Source organism: Marmota marmota, unplaced genomic scaffold, assembly GCF_001458135.2.
Source record: "Marmota marmota marmota unplaced genomic scaffold, marMar, whole genome shotgun sequence".
Classification (NCBI taxonomy): Eukaryota; Metazoa; Chordata; class Mammalia; order Rodentia; family Sciuridae; genus Marmota; species Marmota marmota.
The window spans coordinates 6,891,082-6,912,029 of record NW_026000205.1 but is presented as its reverse complement, the minus strand read 5'-3'; the positions used below and the strand labels follow the sequence as shown (position 1 = coordinate 6,912,029).

Below are 20,948 nucleotides of genomic sequence, written 5' to 3'. Positions count from 1 at the left end.
TTTTTTTTTTTTTTTTTTTTTTGGTCGGGGAAGGTAATGGAAATTGAACCCAGGGGCACTAAACCACTAAGCCACATCCCCAGCCCCCGAGCCCTTTAAAAAAAATTTTTTTTTTGCAGTAGTAGACAGCTTGCCTTTATTTTATTTGTTTATGTGGTGCTAAGGATTGAACCCAGTGCCTCACACATGCTAGGCAAGTGCTCTGCCACTGAGCCCCAACCCCCCAGCCCTTTTTATATTTTCTATTTTGAGACACGGTCTTGCTAAGTTGCTTAGGGCCTCCCTAAGTTGCTGAGTCTGGCTTTGAACTTGACATTCTCCTGCCTCAGCCTCCTGAGTCGCTGGTATTACAGGCGTGTACCACCACACCCAGCTCAGAGTTTTTCTTTCTTTCTTTCTTTCTTTTTTTTTTTAATATTTCTTAGTTTTCAATAGACCTTTATTTTCTTTATTTATATGCAATGCTGAAAATTGAACCCAGTGCTTCACACATGCTAGGCAAGTGCTCTCCCACTGACCACAACCCCAGCCTGGGGTTGATTTGGAGATATTTGCATAGACTTTACCAGGTAAGCAGCTTTAATCCAAAATCCAAAATGCTCTGAAATCCCAAACTTTCTGAGCATGATGTTGATGCTCACAAAGTTTCGGATTCTGGATTTTGAATTAGAGCTGTTCAACCTACATGTGGCATCCTGTGTCCTCATGGTAACAATCATCAGCTTCAACAATCATCAAGTCATAGCCTCATCATCAGCCTGATCATATATCTACCCCAACCCACTTCCTCTCTGTCACTGGGTTCTTCTGAAGCACATGCTATCTACTATGTGATTTCACCCATAAGAAGTTCAACGTAAGGTCTTGTGACTGAACCTCAGACTGCCATAAAAAAATAAGTTCAATATGTATCTCTAAGAAAATGAAGGTGACTTTAAAACATCACCAGTGGCTCATGAAATAACTCAGTGATAAAGCACTTGCCTAGCCAGCACAAGGCTCTGGGTCTGATCCCTAGCCCTGGGGAAAAAAAAAAAAAAAACACATAATCACAACGCCATGTAAACAAATTAGCAATAATTCATTGATATCATCAAATATCAAAAAATGCAGGTTCACATTTCCCCTACTGTCTGTGTGTCTTTCTCTCTTTCTCTTTCTCTCTCTCTCTCTTTTGGTGATGCTGGGGATAAACCCAGGCAAATGCTGTACCATTGAGTTACACCCTCAGCTTTCTTTTAAAGAAAGTCTGAATTGGGCTGGGGATGTGGCTCAAGCGGTAGCACGCCAGCCTGGCATGCGTGCGGCCCAGGTTCGATCCTCAGCACCACATACAAACAAGGATGTTGTGTCTGCCGAAAAAAACTAAAGTAAATAAATAAATATTTAAAAAAAAAAAAAAGAAAGAAAGTCTGAATAAATAAAAATTCAAATAAGGTCTGCACACTGCAATCAGTTTCTGTGCACCTTCAGATTCATTCATTCTTCCTTCCTTCCTTTCCTTATTTATTTTATTATTGAGGAACTGGAGATTGTACTCAGGGGTGCTTTACCACTGAGATATATCCCAAGTCCTTTTTATTTTTATTTTGACACAAGATCTCACTAAATTGCCTAGGCTTGCCTCAAATTTGCAGTCTTCCTGCCTCAAGCTCCCAAGGCACTGGAATTACAGGTTTTAATTTTTTTATTTAAATAATTATTTAAATTCTGAGATAGGGTCCCACTAAGTTGCCCAGGCTGGACTTGAATTTATAGTCCTCATGCCTCAGCCTCCCAGGTACTTGGGAAAACAGAAGCATACCACGACCCCTAGCATCTCTTTGGATTCTTCTAAAAATCTACAGAACCATCTCTTTCTCCCCCCTCTTTATAGATAGATGGATAGATACTTCTTTATATGTATGTCCCCCTCTCCTCTTTGCATTGTATTTGTGGGAGAAACTAGATCAGGTTTCCCACCATCTGAATTGGGCTGACTGCATCCCTGTGGTGTGGCTTAGCATGCTTCTCTGTTTCTCTATTTTCGGAAACTTGATAGTTGAATGTACAGTCTGGATCAGATTCACTTTTTTTTTTTTCAGTACCTGGATTGAACCCAGGTTCGCTCAACCACTGAACCACATCCCCAGCCCTTTTTTTATTTTTTATTTTGAGACAGGGTCTTTCTAAGTTGCCAAGGTTGGCCTCTAACTTGGGATCCTCTTCCCTCAGCCTCCCCATCAGGTTACAGGCATGCCACCTTCAACGTTCTTAGACAGCAATACTCCAGCATCTTAGGACTCTGACATTCTGACAGCATTTCCAACTTTCTAGGATTCCCACTTTCCAACTCTTGAGGCTCGTGATGTTCTTGAATTTCCATATTTCAAGGCTGCATTCCAACATTCCACAGCTCCGAGTCCATCACTCAAGGAGGTCCTGCCATCCTTTCAAGATCCCAGCATTCTAAGACCCAACATTCCAACCCGGAGCTCCAGTGTTCTAGATACCCATATTCTGGCTTTCTCCAACATTTGCGCATCTAACATTTCAACACAAGAGTCCACCATCCTGAGCCCAATTTTCAAGATTCCCATCGGCCAACATGGTAGGTGACAGTGCACTCAGAATCCAAAGCAGCAATCTCCCAATTCCAAATTCCCAAGTTCTAGGATCCCAACATTCCAGCTTTCCTTGAGTACCATGCCCTGGCTTTCCATTGTTAACACTGAACTTCTGCATGCCAGAATCCCAACATTCTAGAACCCCAACTGTCAACAGTGTAGCACTCCAACAAGGCAACCTTCCCACATTGAATCCAACTCTTGGTGTCCAACATTCTAACAGCCTCCGATTCCAACAAGCCAGCAAGAAGACAAGCTCACGCCCACGTTATAGGACTCCCAGTTCCCACACCTCTGCATTCCAAAACCAGGAACTTGTCCCAGAGCTCCCCAGGCTCAAGAAGAAGCTCAGCTAAGCACAGCACTAGGCAGGTGTCCACGGGCCAGCAGAGAGCAGCCAAGCCCCACCCTACAAGGCCCCAGCTGAAGGCTGCGGGAGTCACCTGAAGCAGTAGTTGGTGTCCAGGGCTCGGCGGTGCCGGGAGCTATGCAGGTGCTGGGCCCTCTCCAGTGGGGTGGCCATGAGGAGCAGGAAGGGCCGGTTCATGTCATGAATGGCAGCCAGGTCACCCCGGCGTCTGGGACCGATCCCTGCTTGGGTTTGGGAGATTCTCAGAGGGACGGTCAGTGAGCAGGGAGGCAAAAGGGGTCTCTCTCTCTCTCTCTCTCTTTCTGAAACACACACACACACACACACACACACTCACCGTTTATGTCCACTTGGAGCACGTTGTCTTTGCTGTCACAGGAGCAGTGGGCGCTGAAACGAAAGCCCTCTATCTCCTCTGTGGGAAGGGGAAAGGGAAGCCAGTCTGAGGGCTCGGCTCACCCAGCCCCTGCAGGAGGAGGCAGGAAGGAGCAAACCCGGGGCTCCCTCCGCCTCCCCCAACGCACCCCGCCCTGCCCTCTCTCTGCAGGTCTCTTGCACCAGGTCTTTTGAGTTGCTGGCTCCTTATTCTCCTTCAGGGCTCAGCTCAAATGTCACCTCCTCAGAGAGGCCCTCCAGAATGTGCACCCCTCCCCCACCATGACATCATTTTCCTTTGTCACAGCAGGATCCCCCGCCTCTCTGACATTTGTGTTTGGCTATTTATTTCTCTCATCATTCTCAGCAGAAAGTAGGACGAACCAGGACAGGGATCCTTGCTTCTCTTATAGTCCACCAGCCTGGACCACGGTCACAAGAATAAACACCGAGTGGTGTATACACACAATGAAATATTACTCAGCCATAAAGAAGAATGAAAGTATGGCATTTGCTGGTAAATGGATGGAACTGGAGACTATCATGCTAAGTGAAATAAGCCAGTTCCCCAAAACCAAAGGCCAAATGTTCTCTCTCTGATATGGAGATGCTGACTCACAATAGGCAGAAGCTCGGGTAGGTGTAGGTTCACTGGATTGGGACAGAGGGGAATGGCGGGGAAAGGAGGGCAAATAGGAATGGGAAAGACAGTGGAATGAATCAAACATAGCTTTCCTATGTTCCTATATGAATACACGACCAGTGTAACCCCACATCATATACAACCACGAGAATGGGGTTATACTCCATGTATGTAGGATGTGTCAAAATACATTCTACTGTCACGTATAACTAAAAGGAACAAACAAAAAATATTAAAAATTTAAAAGACAAGTGTCTACTGTGTACCAGGAGTCAGGTCCTGTTCTGAATTCTCTATGTGCATTATGAGGGGGTGGGTAGTCCTCACCCAAACTGCCCATTTTGCAGACAAGGACACTGAGGCACACAAAACAGAAGACAAGACACACATGTGCCAAAAGGTAGGGCTGTGGTGCAAATCTAAGCCTGGGCACTTTTACACACGCAGGTGAGCGATGTTTCTTGAATGAATGTGTCAGTGGTGTTTTCTAAGCTCCTACTGTGTGCCTGACCTTGAGCTGGAGTTTGGGAGTCAGCATCAACCAAGACAGACCAGATCCTTCCAGGCCTTTGTCCAGTAGCCAAGGACACTCCTCCTGGTGCCCACCCCTACTTCCTAGTCCCTGTTTTATTCATCTTGTCAAATTACTACGTATCCCATGAGTCTCAACACAACCCCCCCCCCGAGGAAGCCCTCCCTGACCCCCAAATGGGCTTGGGTACCTTCTCTGGGTTCCCATAGCACTTAGGACTGCCCTCACCCCAGCCCTGACCACTCTGCCTGTGCTCACACTTCTGGCCTTGATCATGCTAGGTTATTACACCTGCTAGGGCTTTGGCAAGACCTCCTAGGTATCCAGAAGGGCCTGGTGGGCCCCATGAAGGCATGACCCAGGGTAGTCTTGGTTAGTACTGTGCCAGGCACAGAGCAGAAACATGTTGGCGTTTACTGAATGAATGCCTGAGCATGAGAGGTCAAGAAGGAAGGGTGATATGGGGACTGTGGACTCAACTGGCAATGGCTGGACACAATTCTTTTATGGACAGATCAAATGTGTCAGGCTCTCCTTGACCTCAGTGCCTTGGCACAGAGTATTCTTGCCCCTTCTTCTTTACTTGGCTGGCTCTACTCATCTCTCAGACACCAGCTCAAATGTCCTCTCTTCCAGAAATCCCTGCCTGAGTCCAGACTGGTCAGGCACCTCCCGTGGGCTCTCCTGTGGGCTGCCCACTCTGGGCATCATCACATGGCCACAGACCTGTTCTCCATTCACCCACCCAATGGATAATGAGCTTCCTGAAGGCAAGAATGGGGCTGTTCTGGTCACTGCCGTGTCCCCAGGGTATGGCAGAGGAGAGAGCTCAGGAAATGCATTAACCATTAATGGATTCATATATAAACCCAGGTGTGCGTCAGGGAAGAAGGTCAAGCTCAGCTCTTTGGCAAAAATGTCAGATAGTGGGGTGCTAGGAAGGGTGACCCTAGAACAAACAACAGGACTAACCCCATTAAGAAACAGGGTGGGTGGGGCAGAGAGCAATCCTCACCTCCTTGGCTCAGCCACTGCCGCACGACTCCAGTGACGTCAAAGGACAACCACTCCTGCGTGTTACTGGGGGTCAGCAGCCGGTTGCTGAGGTAGCGCCAGGAATTGTTGCTGTATTTCTGAAGATGATGAATGGCGGGGTAGGCAGATGCCACTACGCCCCCAGCATACACTGACTGTACCCTCACTTTGTCTGTTCCCCCAAGTAGACCTCCAGACAGTCCCCAGACACAAGCCTCCCAAGTCATCACACTGTGGGGCCTTCAGGCTCCCCCCACCCCAACACCCATGACAGATAGAGAAAGAGCCCCAGGCCTGGGTAAAAGTACCCAGTTCAGCCTCTGTCCCTGGTTCCCTGTGTCCTCTGTGGGGACCTTGGAAAACCCACAATGTCAAGCTGCTGCTGCAGCTGCTGCTAAAGTTCTGGGCTTTGCCGAGCATACAGGTCAACAAATTGGACACCCTGGATTCTGAGAGTTGTTAACTTTCTAAGGGATTATGTTCACCCTAACATAACGCTAATGTCCAAGCCTGAGCAGTTCTACAACGCTAATGTTCTACCAACCCAAGGATCTGACAGGTCATACCCCTAGATGTTACAGGTGCCCAGCATCTCTGTGGAACAACCCCTGGGGCTGTATGCATGACATCAGGGGCTACAGCAGATGTTGAATTCTCTAGACTCCAAGAAGCTAACATTAGACAAAATTCTCTCATTTCAAGTTTCTACAAGTCTCTACAAGATTCCATATGACGTGGATTCTAGGTCACAGAACCTTCTAGAGATTCCAGGTCTCCTAGAAGCCCTAATCCTCCTAAAGACTCCATCTTTAGAGCAGCACAGTCCAAAAGAATTTCCTGGGAATGTTCTTTACCTGTGAAGTTCAAAATAGGCAGCTAACCACATCATCAGTGGTGGTGGTGCTGGGGATAGAACTCAGGGCTTTACAACATGCTATACAAGTGTTCTACCACTGGGCTATCATTTTTTGGGGGAAGGTGAGGACTGGGGATTGAACTCAGGGGGCACTTGACCACTAAGCCACATCCCCTTAACGCCTCGTTTTTGCTGAGGATGGCTTTGAACTCGGGATCCTCCTGCCTCAGCCCCCTGAGTCCCTGGGATTACAGGCATGCACCACCATGCCCTGCTACCACTGAGCTACCTTAAACAGTCAAACTCCTAATTAGATTCCAGTCTTCTAAGCATTTAACATTGTAGGATAGTCTTAAAATTTTATGTTGTTTGTGGGGTTTTGTTGTTGTTTTTGTGGTACTGGGGATAGCACCCTTGGGTGCTCTACTGCTGAACTACATCCTAGGTCCTTTTTATTTTGAGACAGGGTCTTGCCAAATTGGCCAGACTGGCCTTGAACTTAAGATCTCCCTGCCTTAGACTCCCAAGTCACTGGGATTACAGGCATGTCTCATTATGCCTGGGTAAGAATATGAAAGTTCTCTGGGATATTTTTTTTTGTACTAGGGATTGAATCTAGGGGCTTTTAATCACTGAGCTACAATCCCCAGCCCTTTTTATTTTTTAATTTAGAGACAGGGTCTCACTAAGTTTCTGAGGGCCTTGCTAAATTGCTGAGGCTGGCTTTGAACTTGCTATCCTCCTGACTCAGTCTCCTAAGTCACTGGGATTATAGGCATGCACCACCATACCCTGCTCTCAGAGTATGGAAGTGGTAAAGAACCCTAGGATTTAGAGGTCTGAGGTCCTCCATTATTCAGGGACCATCTGTGTAGACCCTGCAGCTAGCAGCCTTCCCTCCAACCCAGTGGCCACAGCTCAGCCCCTGAGGCTGCGTCCCACCTCTCAGGCTCATGTCCTCACCTGGTACAGCTCCACGTGCTGTTCGGCTTTTACCTTGAGCCTCTGCAGACGTAGCTCTGCCCGGGACAGCAATAGAGGGTCCGGCACCGCTTCCCGGAGCTCTGATGTGTTGAAGAACATGTACACGCTGTGTGAGATGTCCTTGGTTTTCTCATAGATTTCTAGGCAGGAGGAGAGACAGAGGATATCAGGGGTTTGGCAGAGTAAGGGGAGCAGGAAGACCCCAAGTTTAAGTGTGTGCAGCTGACGGTTCTGGGTTGGGGTGCTTTTCCCCTCTGTTTCCTCTTCTGTACTACAAGACCTATCCACCTTCTCTCCCACCAGGCATCATCTATCGAACACCCACCCAGCATAGGCTGCCACCAAGAGGGGTTGCTCTGCTTGCTTAGGCTTCCCCAGGGCTTGGAACCTCAAATACAAATTTAATTGCAGAGAAAGGTTCAAAGGTATGGGCTCTGGGATCAGAAAGTGCCTTTGCTGTCTCTCAGCTGTGTGACTTTGGGCAGTTCACGTCCCCTCTCTGAACCTCAGTTTCCTGTTATTCTTTGAAAAACAGCAAACTCATTGAACTCCCTGACATCCTACCTAGATTCTCCTGAAGGAAGCACTGTGTAACCTGTGGTTAGCAAATCCTCTCCCTGAGCCAGATCTTCATCTGTGAGAGACCACCCAATGCCAGGATCATAGATGGTGCAGGTAAAGCATGTGACAGAGTCTGTGCTCACCAGTCACTCAACAATGTGTATGCTGAAGAGCACAATTTTAGCCAGGCACAGTGGGTCACCCTGTAAGCCCAATATCTCAGGAGGCTGAAGCAGGAGGATCAGGAGTTCAAAGCCAGCCTCAGCAACTTAGAGAGGCCCTAAGCAACTCAGTGAGATCCTGTCTCTAAATAAAATATAAAAAAAGGTCTGGGGATGTGGCTTAATGGTTAAGTGCCTCTGGGTTCAATTCCTGGTACTAAACAAACAAACAAAAACACTATTTGTCAGATGCTGTTCAAACCATAGTACAAAGAAGACACTGAAACCTCATGACAACACTGTGTATCCGTGTAATAGATGGAGACTGAATTCGGCACAAAGAGAGGAATCATTCAAAGACCCACAGCTAGGAAGTGGCAGAATGGGATTCAGCTCAGGCAGGCTGGTTCTAAGGACTGCGCTCTTTTAACCCCTAAATTATGCTGTCTTCCTGCCAATGTGACATTATTATTATTACTATTATTATGAATTGCTTCCTCCCTCAACTCCTTCTCCCAGCTGCTAGAGAAGATGAAGTTCATTTTAGGAGGGAAAGCCTGAAGTGGGGAGAAGAGCATCATCTAGTCTAGGAAATGTTGGGTTGGGGATGAAGTGCAGGCAGTGAACTCTTGGATCTACTGGGGTGGTTTTTTGCAAGTCTACAAGTGGGGTTGCAAAGATGATGGAGATAATTTGAGGAGGAAGAACTAAGGAAACCCCTTCCAGCCCTCCCCGCCCCCACAAGCCCTATTCTTGGCACAGTGGTTACTCAGCAATCCCGAAGGGAAGGGCAGAGCCTTGGTAGGGGGTAACAGATAGGGGTGGGGGAAAAGGGCAGGAAGGGTTGTGGGGTACCGCACAAAGGGAGAGACAGCAGAGTCATGGGACGAGGTGTGGGGAAGCAGATAGAGAAGGAACGCATGGAGAGACACACCCCGAGACCTATATGTGGGCAAAGGCACGAATGGGATGAGGGAAGAGATGGAAAGATCGCGGGCCAGAGAGCAGGCGCGGTCGAGAAGAGAGATAAGCAATTAGAGATGGAGACAACTCAGGGGAGAAAGAGGAATCGAAGGTATCAATGTAAAACCTATATAACGAAAAAAGGCGACACAGAGAAGTAGGTGAGGAGGGGACGTCTTTTGGTTGGAGCCACAAACTGGGCGCAGGAATGCGCGGGGGACTGGAAAGCCCATCGCCCAAGAGAGAAAGGGAAACCTGGGGGATCGCCCCCAAAGCTCCGGGCCATGCGGGGTGCCTGCGTCCCCGCGTGGGCGGGCTCCGAGGGGGGTCCCTTCAGCCCCGGGGGGAGGGGGCAGGCACCCCGGCTCCGCCCCGTGGACAGGGTGCTGCCTCCTGGCGGCTGAGCCATACTAGAGCGGGTGGCGGAGATTAGCGGTGGCTTTGGGGGTTGGTGCTGGGTCATCGAGAAAATGCAGACCTGGCAGGGAGGGCTCAATGGGAGATCAGGGATAAAGGGAGAGGGGATCCGAGGAGGGGGACCCAGAAGGGGAAGAAAGTGAGAAACTGGGACAGGAGATGACTTCTGACTTCTGTCACGAGATGGAGGCATGAAGAGAGAAGGTGTCGGTGAAAGGATGGGCAACAGGACATGTGACAGATGAAGGCGATCAGGGAGGCACCACACCTGTAAGAACTGCTTGCCTTTATTGAATACCTCCTATGTGCCAAGCAGCCTCTTACCCCCCTACCCCTGTGGCCCTCATACTGTCCTAGTGTGACAGAGTGGAAAACTGTGCCTCCAGGGTGCAGTTACTGGCCTAGGACAGAAGCGGGGCCATGCATTGGCTGGAATGAGGTCTGACAGTCTCCAGAGCCGCTGATCTTGACCCCTGAGCCATCCTGCCCTCACCAGGTATCCAGGGCTGTGGATGAGGACCAGGGTCCCTCAGCACTCCACTCCATAGCGGTCAAAGTGGCGCAGCAGCAGGCCAATCTCAAGGTGCACAGTGCCACCTGCAGCTGTGTGCAGACGATACCGGTCAGCCCCACTGTAGATAGTGTCTGCATGCAGCAGCTGTGGCCCACCACCCACAAAGGCCCTCGCCAGCTGCTCTCTCCAGCTGCCCAGGGGCCGCCAAGTGGGGCATTCCAGATGGTGGGTGCCTGGGCTGCTGGGCACATGGCAAAAGCCATAGCCTGCGAGCTGGCAGCGGCCAAAGCTGTCCTGGGACCACACCTGGAGATGGAGTCGGGGCCAACCTGCAGAATAGGATGGAAAGAAGAAAACGAGGGATGGTAGTACCCAGCTTCCTGCTCCTGGGTCCCCACCTCCCTGATACCATGAAGACTCTGGACCCAGTTCTTTCCCCTCAGGGTTTTGCCCTAGCCTCCTCTCTGGGTTCCCAACTCCTAATTCAATGCCACACAGCAGCCAAAGGGATCTCTCTAAATCCATGTTACTCCCCTGCTCAAAACTCTTCCATAGCTCCCCAGTGCCCTCAGTACAAAGTCCAACCTCCTCGATATTCAAGGTCCTTCAGATATGGCCTCTCTATGAGTGCCTCCTCAAAGTTTCCCTGTCAGGGCAGCCCACTGCTCCTCTAGGTCCCAGGTCAGTGTCTTGGGCCTTGTCCTAGACGTCTTCTGCCTTCCCTCCTCTTAGCACGGTCCTGTTCTCCCACTCTGGGCTCAGGGCCTTCATTCTTGCCCTGTCTAATCTACCCCCCTCTGGCAGCTGGAAGCATCTTTCTGCTCTTCCATACACTTGCCAGAGTCCTCAGATACAGTTCAGCTCCTCAGCCTGGTAGTCAAAGTCTTGGAGACCCAGGCCATCTCACCCTGTATTCTGAGCCCCTCCTCTGTGCTAGGTCTTGTCTTAGAGCTGGGGACACAGTGGTGAGCACAGCAGACAAAAATCTCTGCCCTCTGAGGCTGACATCCTAGACAACTGAACATAGTAAATAAGCAAATTATAGGGTACGTCAGATGGTGATAACTGCTCTGGAGAAAAATAAATCCGGGTGGGGTGGAGGTGGGGATAAAGCCTGGGAAAGGAAAGGATCAAGAAAGCTTCACTAAGAAGATGACAGTTGAGCAATTGCCTAAAGGAGGGAAGGGAGTGAGTCAGGAGCCACCAGAAGGCTCAACAGTGGGATGTGACCCGACTCAGGTGATCACAAGGCTACGCTGGTTGGTGGGAGACATAGACCTCGGGGCTTGGGGCTGGGAGCACAGTGAAGATGTTACTGAATGACCAAGGTGAAGATGATGATGGAGATCAGATGCTAGGCAGAAAGTGGGTGAGAAGAGTACATGTTAGGCTGTATTAGGTAGAGCCAGCAGGGTTTCCTGATGGACGGGCGGGGGGCTGAGAAGGGAGAAGGCAAGGAAGACACCAGCACTGGGGGGCTAGAGAGCTGAACCAAATCACACCCATACGGCAGCCAGAAAGACCTTTTAAAAGCAAAATCTGACTTGTTCCTCACCTGCTCTAGCTCCTGAGTACTTCTGAATGGCCTCAGTCCTCAGTCTGGCATTCAAGGCCCTGCATGGCCCGTCCCCTCTTCCCTTGCTGTCCCTCCACTCACCCACAGTCCTCAAAATACCCTGCTCACTCTCCCCTTGGAACCTTCCATACACAGCTATCCGTGCGCAGGACTCTTCCACCTTGCCAGCTTCTCTGGCCCTTCACAGCAAAGCTCAAGCCCCTCAGGAGACCTCTGTGACCTCCCTGACAGGCTCAAACACCTCTTCTGGGCTCCCTCTGGCCTCCCACAATCCCCTATCCTAGCCCTGCCCTCTTTGGGCTGTTCCTGTCTAGAGGCAGGTCGGTCTCCCCTACAGGATGGTGCCCCTGAGGACAGGGCAGGGGGTGGGGCTCTCTGGATCACAGACGTCTCCCTCGAATCACCAACACAGGCTGGGGCCAGGGCAGGCAGGCAGTGAACAGTATTGATATTGTGAAATATACAGCACCTCTCCCCAGGCTATTTTCTGGAATCTACTGCATTTTCTACCAGAAAAGGCTTTATATCCACCTCCTCCCCTGAATACTCATTTCCCCTTAGAGCAGCACCTCTGTTCTCAAGCTGAGGAGTCCCTGCCCCTCACTGGGGGCCCTCCTCCCTTTCTACTGCTCATAAACCGCACACACACCCTTATCGGGCTTCCCTCCTTACTGGAGGCTCTTCCATTGTCTCTACTTGAAGGCCACCACCCCTCCCATCCTGACCCCACTTTCTCATCTCCCCTCCACCCCTGGCTTCTGTTCCATCCCACATATTTGGGACCTACAGTAGGACAGGCCTAGGAAGGCCTTAACACAGCCTCTCAGGGCAGTGGTTAGGAAAGGGACACACAAGATATGGACGGCAGGACAAGAAGTGGTGTTCCCAGTTTCATCTGCTTTGGGTACTATAAGTCCCCCTCTCCGTCCCTGGTCCCAGGGCCCAGGCCTGCTACTCACCTTGAAGACCTTTGGTAGCGAAATGCAGGTCTATGGGGTGAGACCAATAGGCCATGTCCCCTACCTGAGGGGTGTCCACCTGTGTCTGGCCTTCCCGCACACCTGACAGGAGCTTCCATGCCGCCCCTGCGAGGAGAGGAGCTGAGATGTAGACGGAGGTGGGGGACAGCCTTCAGGAAGAGCATTTGGAGGTGAGGGGAGGAGTTATAAAGTGGGGCTCTGGAGCAAAATGTCTGGATCCAAATCTGGGCACTTTCTCTTTTTGCCTGTGCAACCTTGGGCAAGTTACTTTACTCTGTCTCAGTCTCCCCATCTGCAAAATGAATAATGCATAATAATGCAGCCTCATAATTTTGAGAAGATTCATAATAAGTGTTGGAATAAAACGTTTCAACATTTTAGAGTTTTTTTTTTTTTTGTGTGTGTGTGTGTGTATATATGTGTGTGTGCTAGAGATTGAATCCTTGTGCATGCTAAATTGAGCTATACCTCAGCCCAATCGCAATATATAGTACAGGGACTGAACCCAAGGGGGCGCTTAACAACTGAGCCACATCCCCAACCCTTTTTATTTTTGATTTTGAGACAGGATCTTGCTAAGTTGCTGAGGCTGACTTTGAATCTGTGATCCTCCTACCTCAGCCTCCTGAGCTGCTGGGATTACAGACATGTGCCACCACACTCAGCTACAATACCATCTTATTACTATTTTCACCCAATATTCAGAGGCCTGGTCCAAGAACTAATATGCAACTGGGCTGGGGTTATGGCTCAGTGGTAGAGTACTTACCTAGCAAGTGCAAGGCCCTGGGTTCGAGTCTCAGCACCACATAAAAATAAGTAAACAAAATGGGGGTATTGTGTCCAACTACAACTAAAAAAATAAATTAAAAAAAAAAAAAGATGCAGCTAACAGTACCCTCCAGGAGCACGTGATGAAAAACACATATTAACAATGATCCTACTGAGAAGTGATAAGAATGGGGAACAAGAGCACTGAGCACTTACTAAATGCCAGATACTAGACTAAGGTCTTCAGACAATGCATTCATTTAATCTGCCCTTTAGAATTTTTTTTGGGGGGGGATATTGGGAATTGAATCCTGGGGCACTTAACCACTGAGCCACACCCTAGCCCTTTTTATTTTTTGAGGCAACATAGCAAAATTGCTTAGGGCCTCACTAAATTGCTGAGGTTGGCTTTGAACTTGCAATCCTCCTGCTGCAGCATCCTGGGCTGCTGGAATTACAGGAATGTGCTATCTTGCTTGGCCCTTCAATCTCCAACCTATCCGCCCCAGTTTACAGGCTCCCTACCATGGTCCACAAGGCCCCTTATGCTGCAACCCATCCCCACCTCCCTGAACTCACTTCCCATCACCATCCTCCAGCCTCCCTGGTCCCATTTCTGTTCTGCCTCAAGTCCTTTGCAACAGCTGTTTCTTCTGCCTAGAAAGCTCTGCTCCTGGATGTCCCCATTCCTAGCTTTTTTCATCCTTCAGCTCAAGTGCCACTTCCACAGAGGACCTCTTTCTGACTTTTCTATTAAAACTAGCTCCTATCACATTCATCCCATTTCCTTTTTTCCTCGAACTTACAAGGATTTGTAGTCATTGTGACCATTTCTTTATCTGCTTATTTATTTTCTGACTCCCCAACTGAAGAAAGGACAACATCTGAAAGAAAGGACAACATCTGCCTGGGATCAAAAAGCCCAGGAATGGTTGGGTCCAGACTGGAAATAAAGTCTGATTCCAAACCCTGCCTTTTATCCACTCAACTGCAGGATCTCAATTTCCCAGAAAATCTCAACTGCTACCACTTGGCAGTAAAATTGGGAAGGACCCAGGACTGAAGGGATGACAATGGCAATAGACACATCTATTTTGTGGGCACAGTGCTTTACAAACAAGACCACATTAAAGCCTTACACGAGCCAGGAAACACTTCCTAGTCCAGGTCCTATTTTAAGTGCGTTGATAATCATTTAGTAATGACAACAACCAGCAGAGGTTCAGTATTATTATTCACGTTGTACCAACAAGGGAATAAAGGCAAAGAGAAATGCCCAAGATCACATAATAAGCAACAACTGGCTTCGAACACAGCAAGTCTGATCTCTGAGCTCTGCTGCCTCTTAGCTGCTATTAGCTTCATTTACAGATGAGGAAACAGGTACAGGAGAGATCAAGTCCAAAGGCTGCCAAATAATAACTGGGGGAGTTAGTATTTGAACCCAGATCTGGCAGTCTATGAACCTAGCCATTACACTGTACCACTACATACAGGACCTCAGATAGGAGGCATGGAAAAGGGGGCCGGCCTCCAAGGTCCCTCCTGGGCCTGTGGGAACAGACCTGGACGACTGCCAGAATGAGGTCCACAGAATCATGAATACCAGAGAGTGGCCCCTCTTCTGTAAATCTAGGATGGAAGCTTTTACTTTGCAATAAACAACAGAGAGTGTTCATCAAAGATGGGGGGGTCTCTGGGCACCCCAAAGATTGTGAGTGGAATCCAAATGAGAGAGTTACGGCTGTTTTGGAGGAATGAAAATGTGTGTATGGAGGGTTCAAGCATATAGTCCCACATCCGTGGGGCTGTAAGCTCAGAGGATGGGAACCAGAGACCCCAGAAATAGGATGGAAAGGGATAAAACTGGAAACAGAGTGTGTTCTGAACCAGGAGTCCTGAGAGCCAACGGAAAGAGAGAAGCCGGCACTGACTCAGGGAGTCAAAGGAGTGTGGAGCCATAAGCTGGGGGTGGGGTGTTTTGATGGGGAGATGAACCAGGCCCAGGGAAAAATACCTGTGTGGATGCCCCACTTGCAGAAGAGGCTACTTTCAGAGAAACCGGTGGCCCCCACGATCTGCCCAATCACGTGCACCTCAGCCATGACCCTGGGAGGAGAAAAATATAATCATAGCTGTGAGGTAAGTGTGCTATTTCCATCTGACTAGGAAACTGAGATCCACCACGTACAGAGCAGTACTAGGATTCCAAACTGGTTTTGTCAACCCACTGGCGCTGTGGTCTTAACCACAGATCCTAAGTCAACAACCAGCCTTCCCAGGAAAGCCTGAGGAAAATAGAGAGGGCACCCTGGGTTAGGAATCCGGCGCCTATCTTTGCCCCGCCTAAAATAAACCTCCTTCAATGGATCAGTCCTGCGGAAAGCTCCTCCCCCATAGACAACGACTCCGCCCACTACCCCCAAAGTCCCGCCCAGTCACGTCAGAACGGCCCCTAAGCTCCGTGGGGCGCATGCGTCTAAAATTCAGGGCCGTCGTAGCCCCGCCTCTAAGGTCGGCGCGTGCGTAATTCCTACCTCAGCGCACTTAACGGTTAGGAGGCGAAGGCAGCAGTGAAGATTGTAGCGCATGGGCCTGACCAGTCCTTTTCTCCGCGGGCGCCAACCAGGCCTGGATCGCGTATCTCCCAGGACCTTCCTGACAGCGAGAGATCTGAGGCACAACACTTACGCGGCCGCGCGCTCGCCTGGGGTTCCCTGGTTGTTGCTAGGGCAACTGCAGGCCCCGCCCCTGACCTTGATCCCGCCCTGCGCGCTGCTGATTGGCGGTATCTGTTATTGGAGGTGGGGCGGAGGTGTGATAGACATTTTCTCGCTCGCTCTCGTTCCATTTTGGGAAAATAGCGTTTCTCTTGCTCGCGCCCAGTGGAAACCTTTGGGGGCGTGGCTGGGCAGTTGCCATCTGGGTAGTGTTTGAGGAAGTTTTAGTGCCTACCGTTTGTGCAGGTGCCTTCTTTATTTCTTTATTGATGCTTTGTGCCCCCATTTCCCCCCAGAAACACCATCAAATTTCTTTCCTGTCTAGGACCACAAAAAGTCAGAGAATCAGCAGGATCAGTGGAGAATTCCACCCCGGGACATTGGGTACATCCTCCTAGGAAAAAATTCATTCCGACCAGAAAAGTCGGGGATTGGGTTTTCCTTCGGTCTTCACAGTGCCTCCAGGCTTTTCTGAAAGACTCATCAGTCCAACTTCCTTCTCCTACACTCTGCCAAGTTCTTTGTAGTGCTGAGTCTGAGTAAAGGGGGTGGAGTGAGGATGACAAATGAGGAACTAGGCCCCTTTCCCTAAACCTTGGTTTTGTTGGGGGTGCTGGGCAAAGAATCCAGGACCTCATGCATGCCAGTCTCTACCACTGAACTACTGCCCTAGTCCTGAAAGTCTTGCTTCCCATGATATTGCTGCCAGTAATTTGTCCTGTGACCCTGCTGGGCACTAAGTCTCAGTTATTTTGTCCAGGTAGCGAGCACACATCATGATACTCAGCCTGAATTCCTTAGCAGTGTCTTTCCTATCTTCTAAATTAGTTGAACCTTGCTCCTTTATTCTTTCAAGCCAGACCAGAATGGTGAGAACTTATTTCCTCCTTTTCAGAAACACACACACGTATCCACTCAAAAGTTAGGGTCACCGACTCCAAATTACAAGGAAGGGGCAACATTTCAATAGGAAAATCCTTTCTTAAATACTGTAATTCAATAGAATGTTTCATTAACAGATAAATTTAAAAGCTCCCTTTTAGTTAGTATCCTCTTTGCCAGCCCAGGCTTTTCTTTCTTTCTTCTTCTTTTTCTTTTTTTCTTGGTACTGGAATTTGAACCCAGGGGTGCTTGACCACTTAGCCCTATCTCCAACCCTTTTTATGTATTTTATTTAGAGACAGGCTGTCATTGTATTGCTTAGGGTCTTCCTAAATTGCTGTGGCTGGCTTTGAATTCTCGATTCTCCTGCCTCAGCTTCCTGAGCTGCTGGGATTGCAAGTGTGCACCACCACAACAGGCTAAACTAGGCATCTTTGTATGTTAAATCCTTCAATCCTCACAAACATTCCAAGGGATGGGTAATATTTATCAGTTTTTTATTTAAGATCAAGAAATTAAGAAGAAAAAAAAAAGAGAGGCTGGGGTTGTGGCTCAGTGGTGAAGTGCTTGCCTAGCATGTGTTAGGCACTGGATTTAATTCCCAGCACTGCATATAAATAAATGAATAAAATGAAGGTCCATCAACATCTAAAAAAATCTTAAAAAAAAAAAAGAAATTAAGGCAAAATCATGGGCCTGAAGCCAAATTGATCATAGATGGCCCTGACCCTTTCCCTAAACCTTACATTCTGACCCTATGCCATCCTGCCTTTTTGATAAATGTCCCTCGGTATTATAGAAATATGAATATTATGCTTCAGTGACATCCTAAGCTGTCATTTTCTACATCCAACCAGTTATCAAGTCTTGTCAATGTTCCTTCTTTTAAATATTTTCCTTCAATTGGTTTCTTCCCCACTGGTTGATGTGAGTGACTAAGAAGTGGTCACAAGTATATTGCCAGGGCTTAAATCTTGGTTCAGTCCCTTCTGTGTGACTTTTAGCTTCTGTGTGCCTCAGTTTCCTTATCTGTAACAGGAGGGTGAATTATAATACTCAATCTATAGGATTATCATCAAATTTAATTCATTTAGGCTGGAGATATAGCTCAGTTGGTAGAGTGCTTGCCTTGCATGCACAAGGCCCTAGGTTCAATCCCCAGCAACACACACACACACACACACAGATTTAATGAGTTAGAGCCTCAGGCAGGAGGATCACAAGTTTGAGGCAAGCCTCTACAATTTAATGAGACCCTCAGCAACTTATCTAGACCCTGTCTCAAAATAAAAATATGGGCAGAGATATAGTTCAGTGGTAAGGTACCCCTGGGTTCAATCGCCAGTGCCCACCCCCCAAGAAAAGATTTTATGTGTTAATATATGAGGCTATTTTAAAATGTCCAAAAGTTTTAGGGAGCTCCTTTAAGTGGGTGGAGACTCTCTTTTCATGTGGCTGAACTTAATAGCCAATAGAATATTGTAGATGTCTTGTTCTGTGACTTCCAAGATTAGGTCATAAAGGGCATTGAGACTTGTATCTGGTTCTTTCTTTCAATCTCTTTTCTGTAGCAGGTCAGCCTCTATGTGGTGAAGACAGTGAAGCAGCCAACTGAGAGACACAAATGAGGATGAACAAGGGTGTCCTGTCAACAACCATAACTATCTGAGCAACCCATCCGGGAAGCAGATTTTCCAGCCCTAATCAAGTCTTTGGATGACTATAGCCCTAGGCAACACTTTAATCATATCTTCCTGAGAGACCCTGAACCACCAGCTAAGCCAGACTCCTGACTTACAGAAACTGTGTGAGATAATAAATATTTGTTGTTTTAAGCCACTAAGTTTTGGGAGTGATTTTCATGCAGCAGTGGATAACTAATATAAATATGTAATAAATTTGGGACAGTGCCTTGTGTATAAAAAACACTGTAAATGTTAAGTTTGCTATTCATGGTTTTTATTAATATTGTTACTGGAATGGCATCATGTACATCTTCTTTTTATAAGAAACACATTGCATTTATCCATTTACTTTATTGTTTGTTTGTTTTGTACGAGGAATTGAATCCAGGGCCTCCTGTATCCTAGGCAAGTGGTCTGCCATTGAGCTGTACCCCAGACCTTTTTACATTTTTGTTTTGAGGTAGGGTCATGTTAAATTGTCAAGGCTCATCTCAAATTTGTGATCCACCTGCCTCAGCCTCCTGAATAGTTGGGATTATAGACATGTGCCTCCTCACTTGCTGCCTTCAAACCAGGGGCAGGAGGACTTGGTTCTGCAGTAACCGCTACTCAGAAGCTTGAACAACAACTCCGGCTGCCTCTCTCACTTCCCTACAAAGGCAGATAACATCCATTGCCCAAGTTTCATTACAGCACCGTGGAGCCCTCCATCTCCTGACAGCAGACAAAGGAGGAACCTGTCTATTCCTGAAAGAAGAATGCTGCTATTATTTCAATGAAACTGGATTGGTCGAGGGCTGGGGATGTGGCTNGGCGGAACTCCATCAGACCCACAGAGTGGACAGGAGGAGGGGCTGAGGGGAAACCCCATGGGGTTTGACAGGACTGGAATTTGATGGGGCAGGAAGGGAAGGGCTTGGGACAGGAAAAGGGATTTTTAGAGTCCCTTGTCCCAGTGGAGTTAGTCAGGAGAACTGGCTGAGATCCAGGATTGGCCAGGAGACCCTGCTGATTGACAGGTGGTTCCATTGGTGCCTGATGTTTCTTTTGCACCCACGGGCTGCTTGGTACTTTGTTCCTAAGTCACCGCCACCGACTTTACATTCAGGCCTTTTTGATGATATAGGGTGGCAAATTTCATCTGCCTACTTCTTGCTGGCTAGGGGCTTGGGGTGGGGTGAGGGGAAGGGGGTGGCTCTGGTGTCGGTTCCTTGGGGAGGCGACTGTAGGGGTGTAGGAGCATCTGGTTGTAGGTCACTCTGGCAATTTCACTCAAGCTAACCTGAGGAGGCAGGGAGCAATCATTAATAGAAATCCTATTACTAACATAGGAGTGAGAATGGGAGTCAGCCATGTAATGAGGGCAGAGTTTAGCCAGCCTGGCCAGGGGTCGTTTGTTGCTGTTTAAGCCTTTCACCCAACCGACAGAGGGTGTCGACATTCTTTTCAACCAATCCAGTTTCTTTCTTTTTTTTTTTTTTAAGAGAAATTTTTAATATTTATTTTTTAGTTTTCGGCAGACACAACATCTTTGTTTGTATGTGGTGCTGAGGATCGAACCCCGGGCCGCACGCATGCCAGGCGAGCACGATACCACTTGAGCCACATCCCCAGCCCTCGACCAATCCAGTTTCATTGAAATAATAGCAGCATTCTTCTTTCAGGAATAGACAGGTTCCTCCTTTGTCTGCTGTCAGGAGATGGAGGGCTCCACGGTGCTGTAATGAAACTTGGGCAATGGATGTTATCTGCCTTTGTAGGGAAGTGAGAGAGGCAGCCGGAGTTGTTGTTCAAGCTTCTGAGTAGCGGTTACTGCAGAACCAAGTCCTCCTGCCCCTGGTTTGAAGGCAGCAAGTGAGGAGGCCAGGGAGAGTCCAACCCCTATTGCTAGAGAGACGGCCCATCTTTCCCTGGAAAGGGAGGTGGTAACAAGCCATGTTAATTCAGCCTCACTGTACAGAGTTAATTGGGGGAAGGAACACAAAAAGCAAAGGGCATGTTGAGGCTTAGATTTTTTGTTAGGGTACCACTGCACCAGGAAAAGAACCCTGGCAGAACAAAGGTTGGGGAAGAAATCTGAAAGAATGATTGGGTCACAGGGTGCTGAACCAGAGGCAGTGTAGCAGTAGGGGAAATTCCCTGATGAATTACAAAAAAGAGGGACTTCCTCAAAGGCTGGAGAGAGGGGTCCTTAGGGTCTAGTTGAGGTGTTGAGAGAAGATCAATGGGAATCGCAGTTAACAGAGTACGACCCAAACCTGCGCAGAGGAAACAGTTGGAAATGTTATTAACTTTGCGTAAATTGAGAAGCTGAAGG

At 48.4% G+C, this 20,948-nt stretch overlaps 2 protein-coding genes and 1 long non-coding RNA gene across 3 annotated transcripts in view; 1 reads left to right on the top strand and 2 right to left on the bottom strand.

Moving 5' to 3' along the window:
- Tgfb1 (transforming growth factor beta 1) overlaps positions 1-9,495 on the bottom strand; it is a 15,872-nt gene extending 6,377 nt beyond the window's left edge. Inside the window, exons 1-5 of the mRNA XM_015497027.2 lie at positions 9,342-9,495; positions 7,381-7,694; positions 5,542-5,659; positions 3,314-3,391; positions 3,050-3,197 (exon numbers count right to left, since the gene is read on the bottom strand). Of these exons, the coding sequence (XP_015352513.2) occupies positions 3,050-3,197; positions 3,314-3,391; positions 5,542-5,659; positions 7,381-7,694; positions 9,342-9,495 (812 nt within the window). The remainder of the gene's footprint in view (positions 1-3,049; positions 3,198-3,313; positions 3,392-5,541; positions 5,660-7,380; positions 7,695-9,341) is intronic.
- A 277-nt stretch (positions 9,496-9,772) lies between these two features.
- B9d2 (B9 domain containing 2) lies at positions 9,773-16,020 on the bottom strand. Its single transcript, XM_015496810.2, has 4 exons — positions 15,882-16,020; positions 15,362-15,453; positions 12,553-12,678; positions 9,773-10,346 (listed from the first exon to the last, which is right to left on the bottom strand). Exons 2-4 carry the CDS (start codon positions 15,447-15,449, stop codon positions 10,033-10,035), a joined length of 528 nt encoding a protein of 175 aa, XP_015352296.1. The 5' UTR covers positions 15,450-15,453; positions 15,882-16,020; the 3' UTR covers positions 9,773-10,032.
- On the top strand, positions 16,012-18,785 carry LOC125612608. The gene is made up of 2 exons (XR_007343082.1): positions 16,012-16,148; positions 18,521-18,785. It is a non-coding gene; the product is annotated as an uncharacterized LOC125612608 (long non-coding RNA).
- Positions 18,786-20,948: the final 2,163 nt, after the last annotated feature.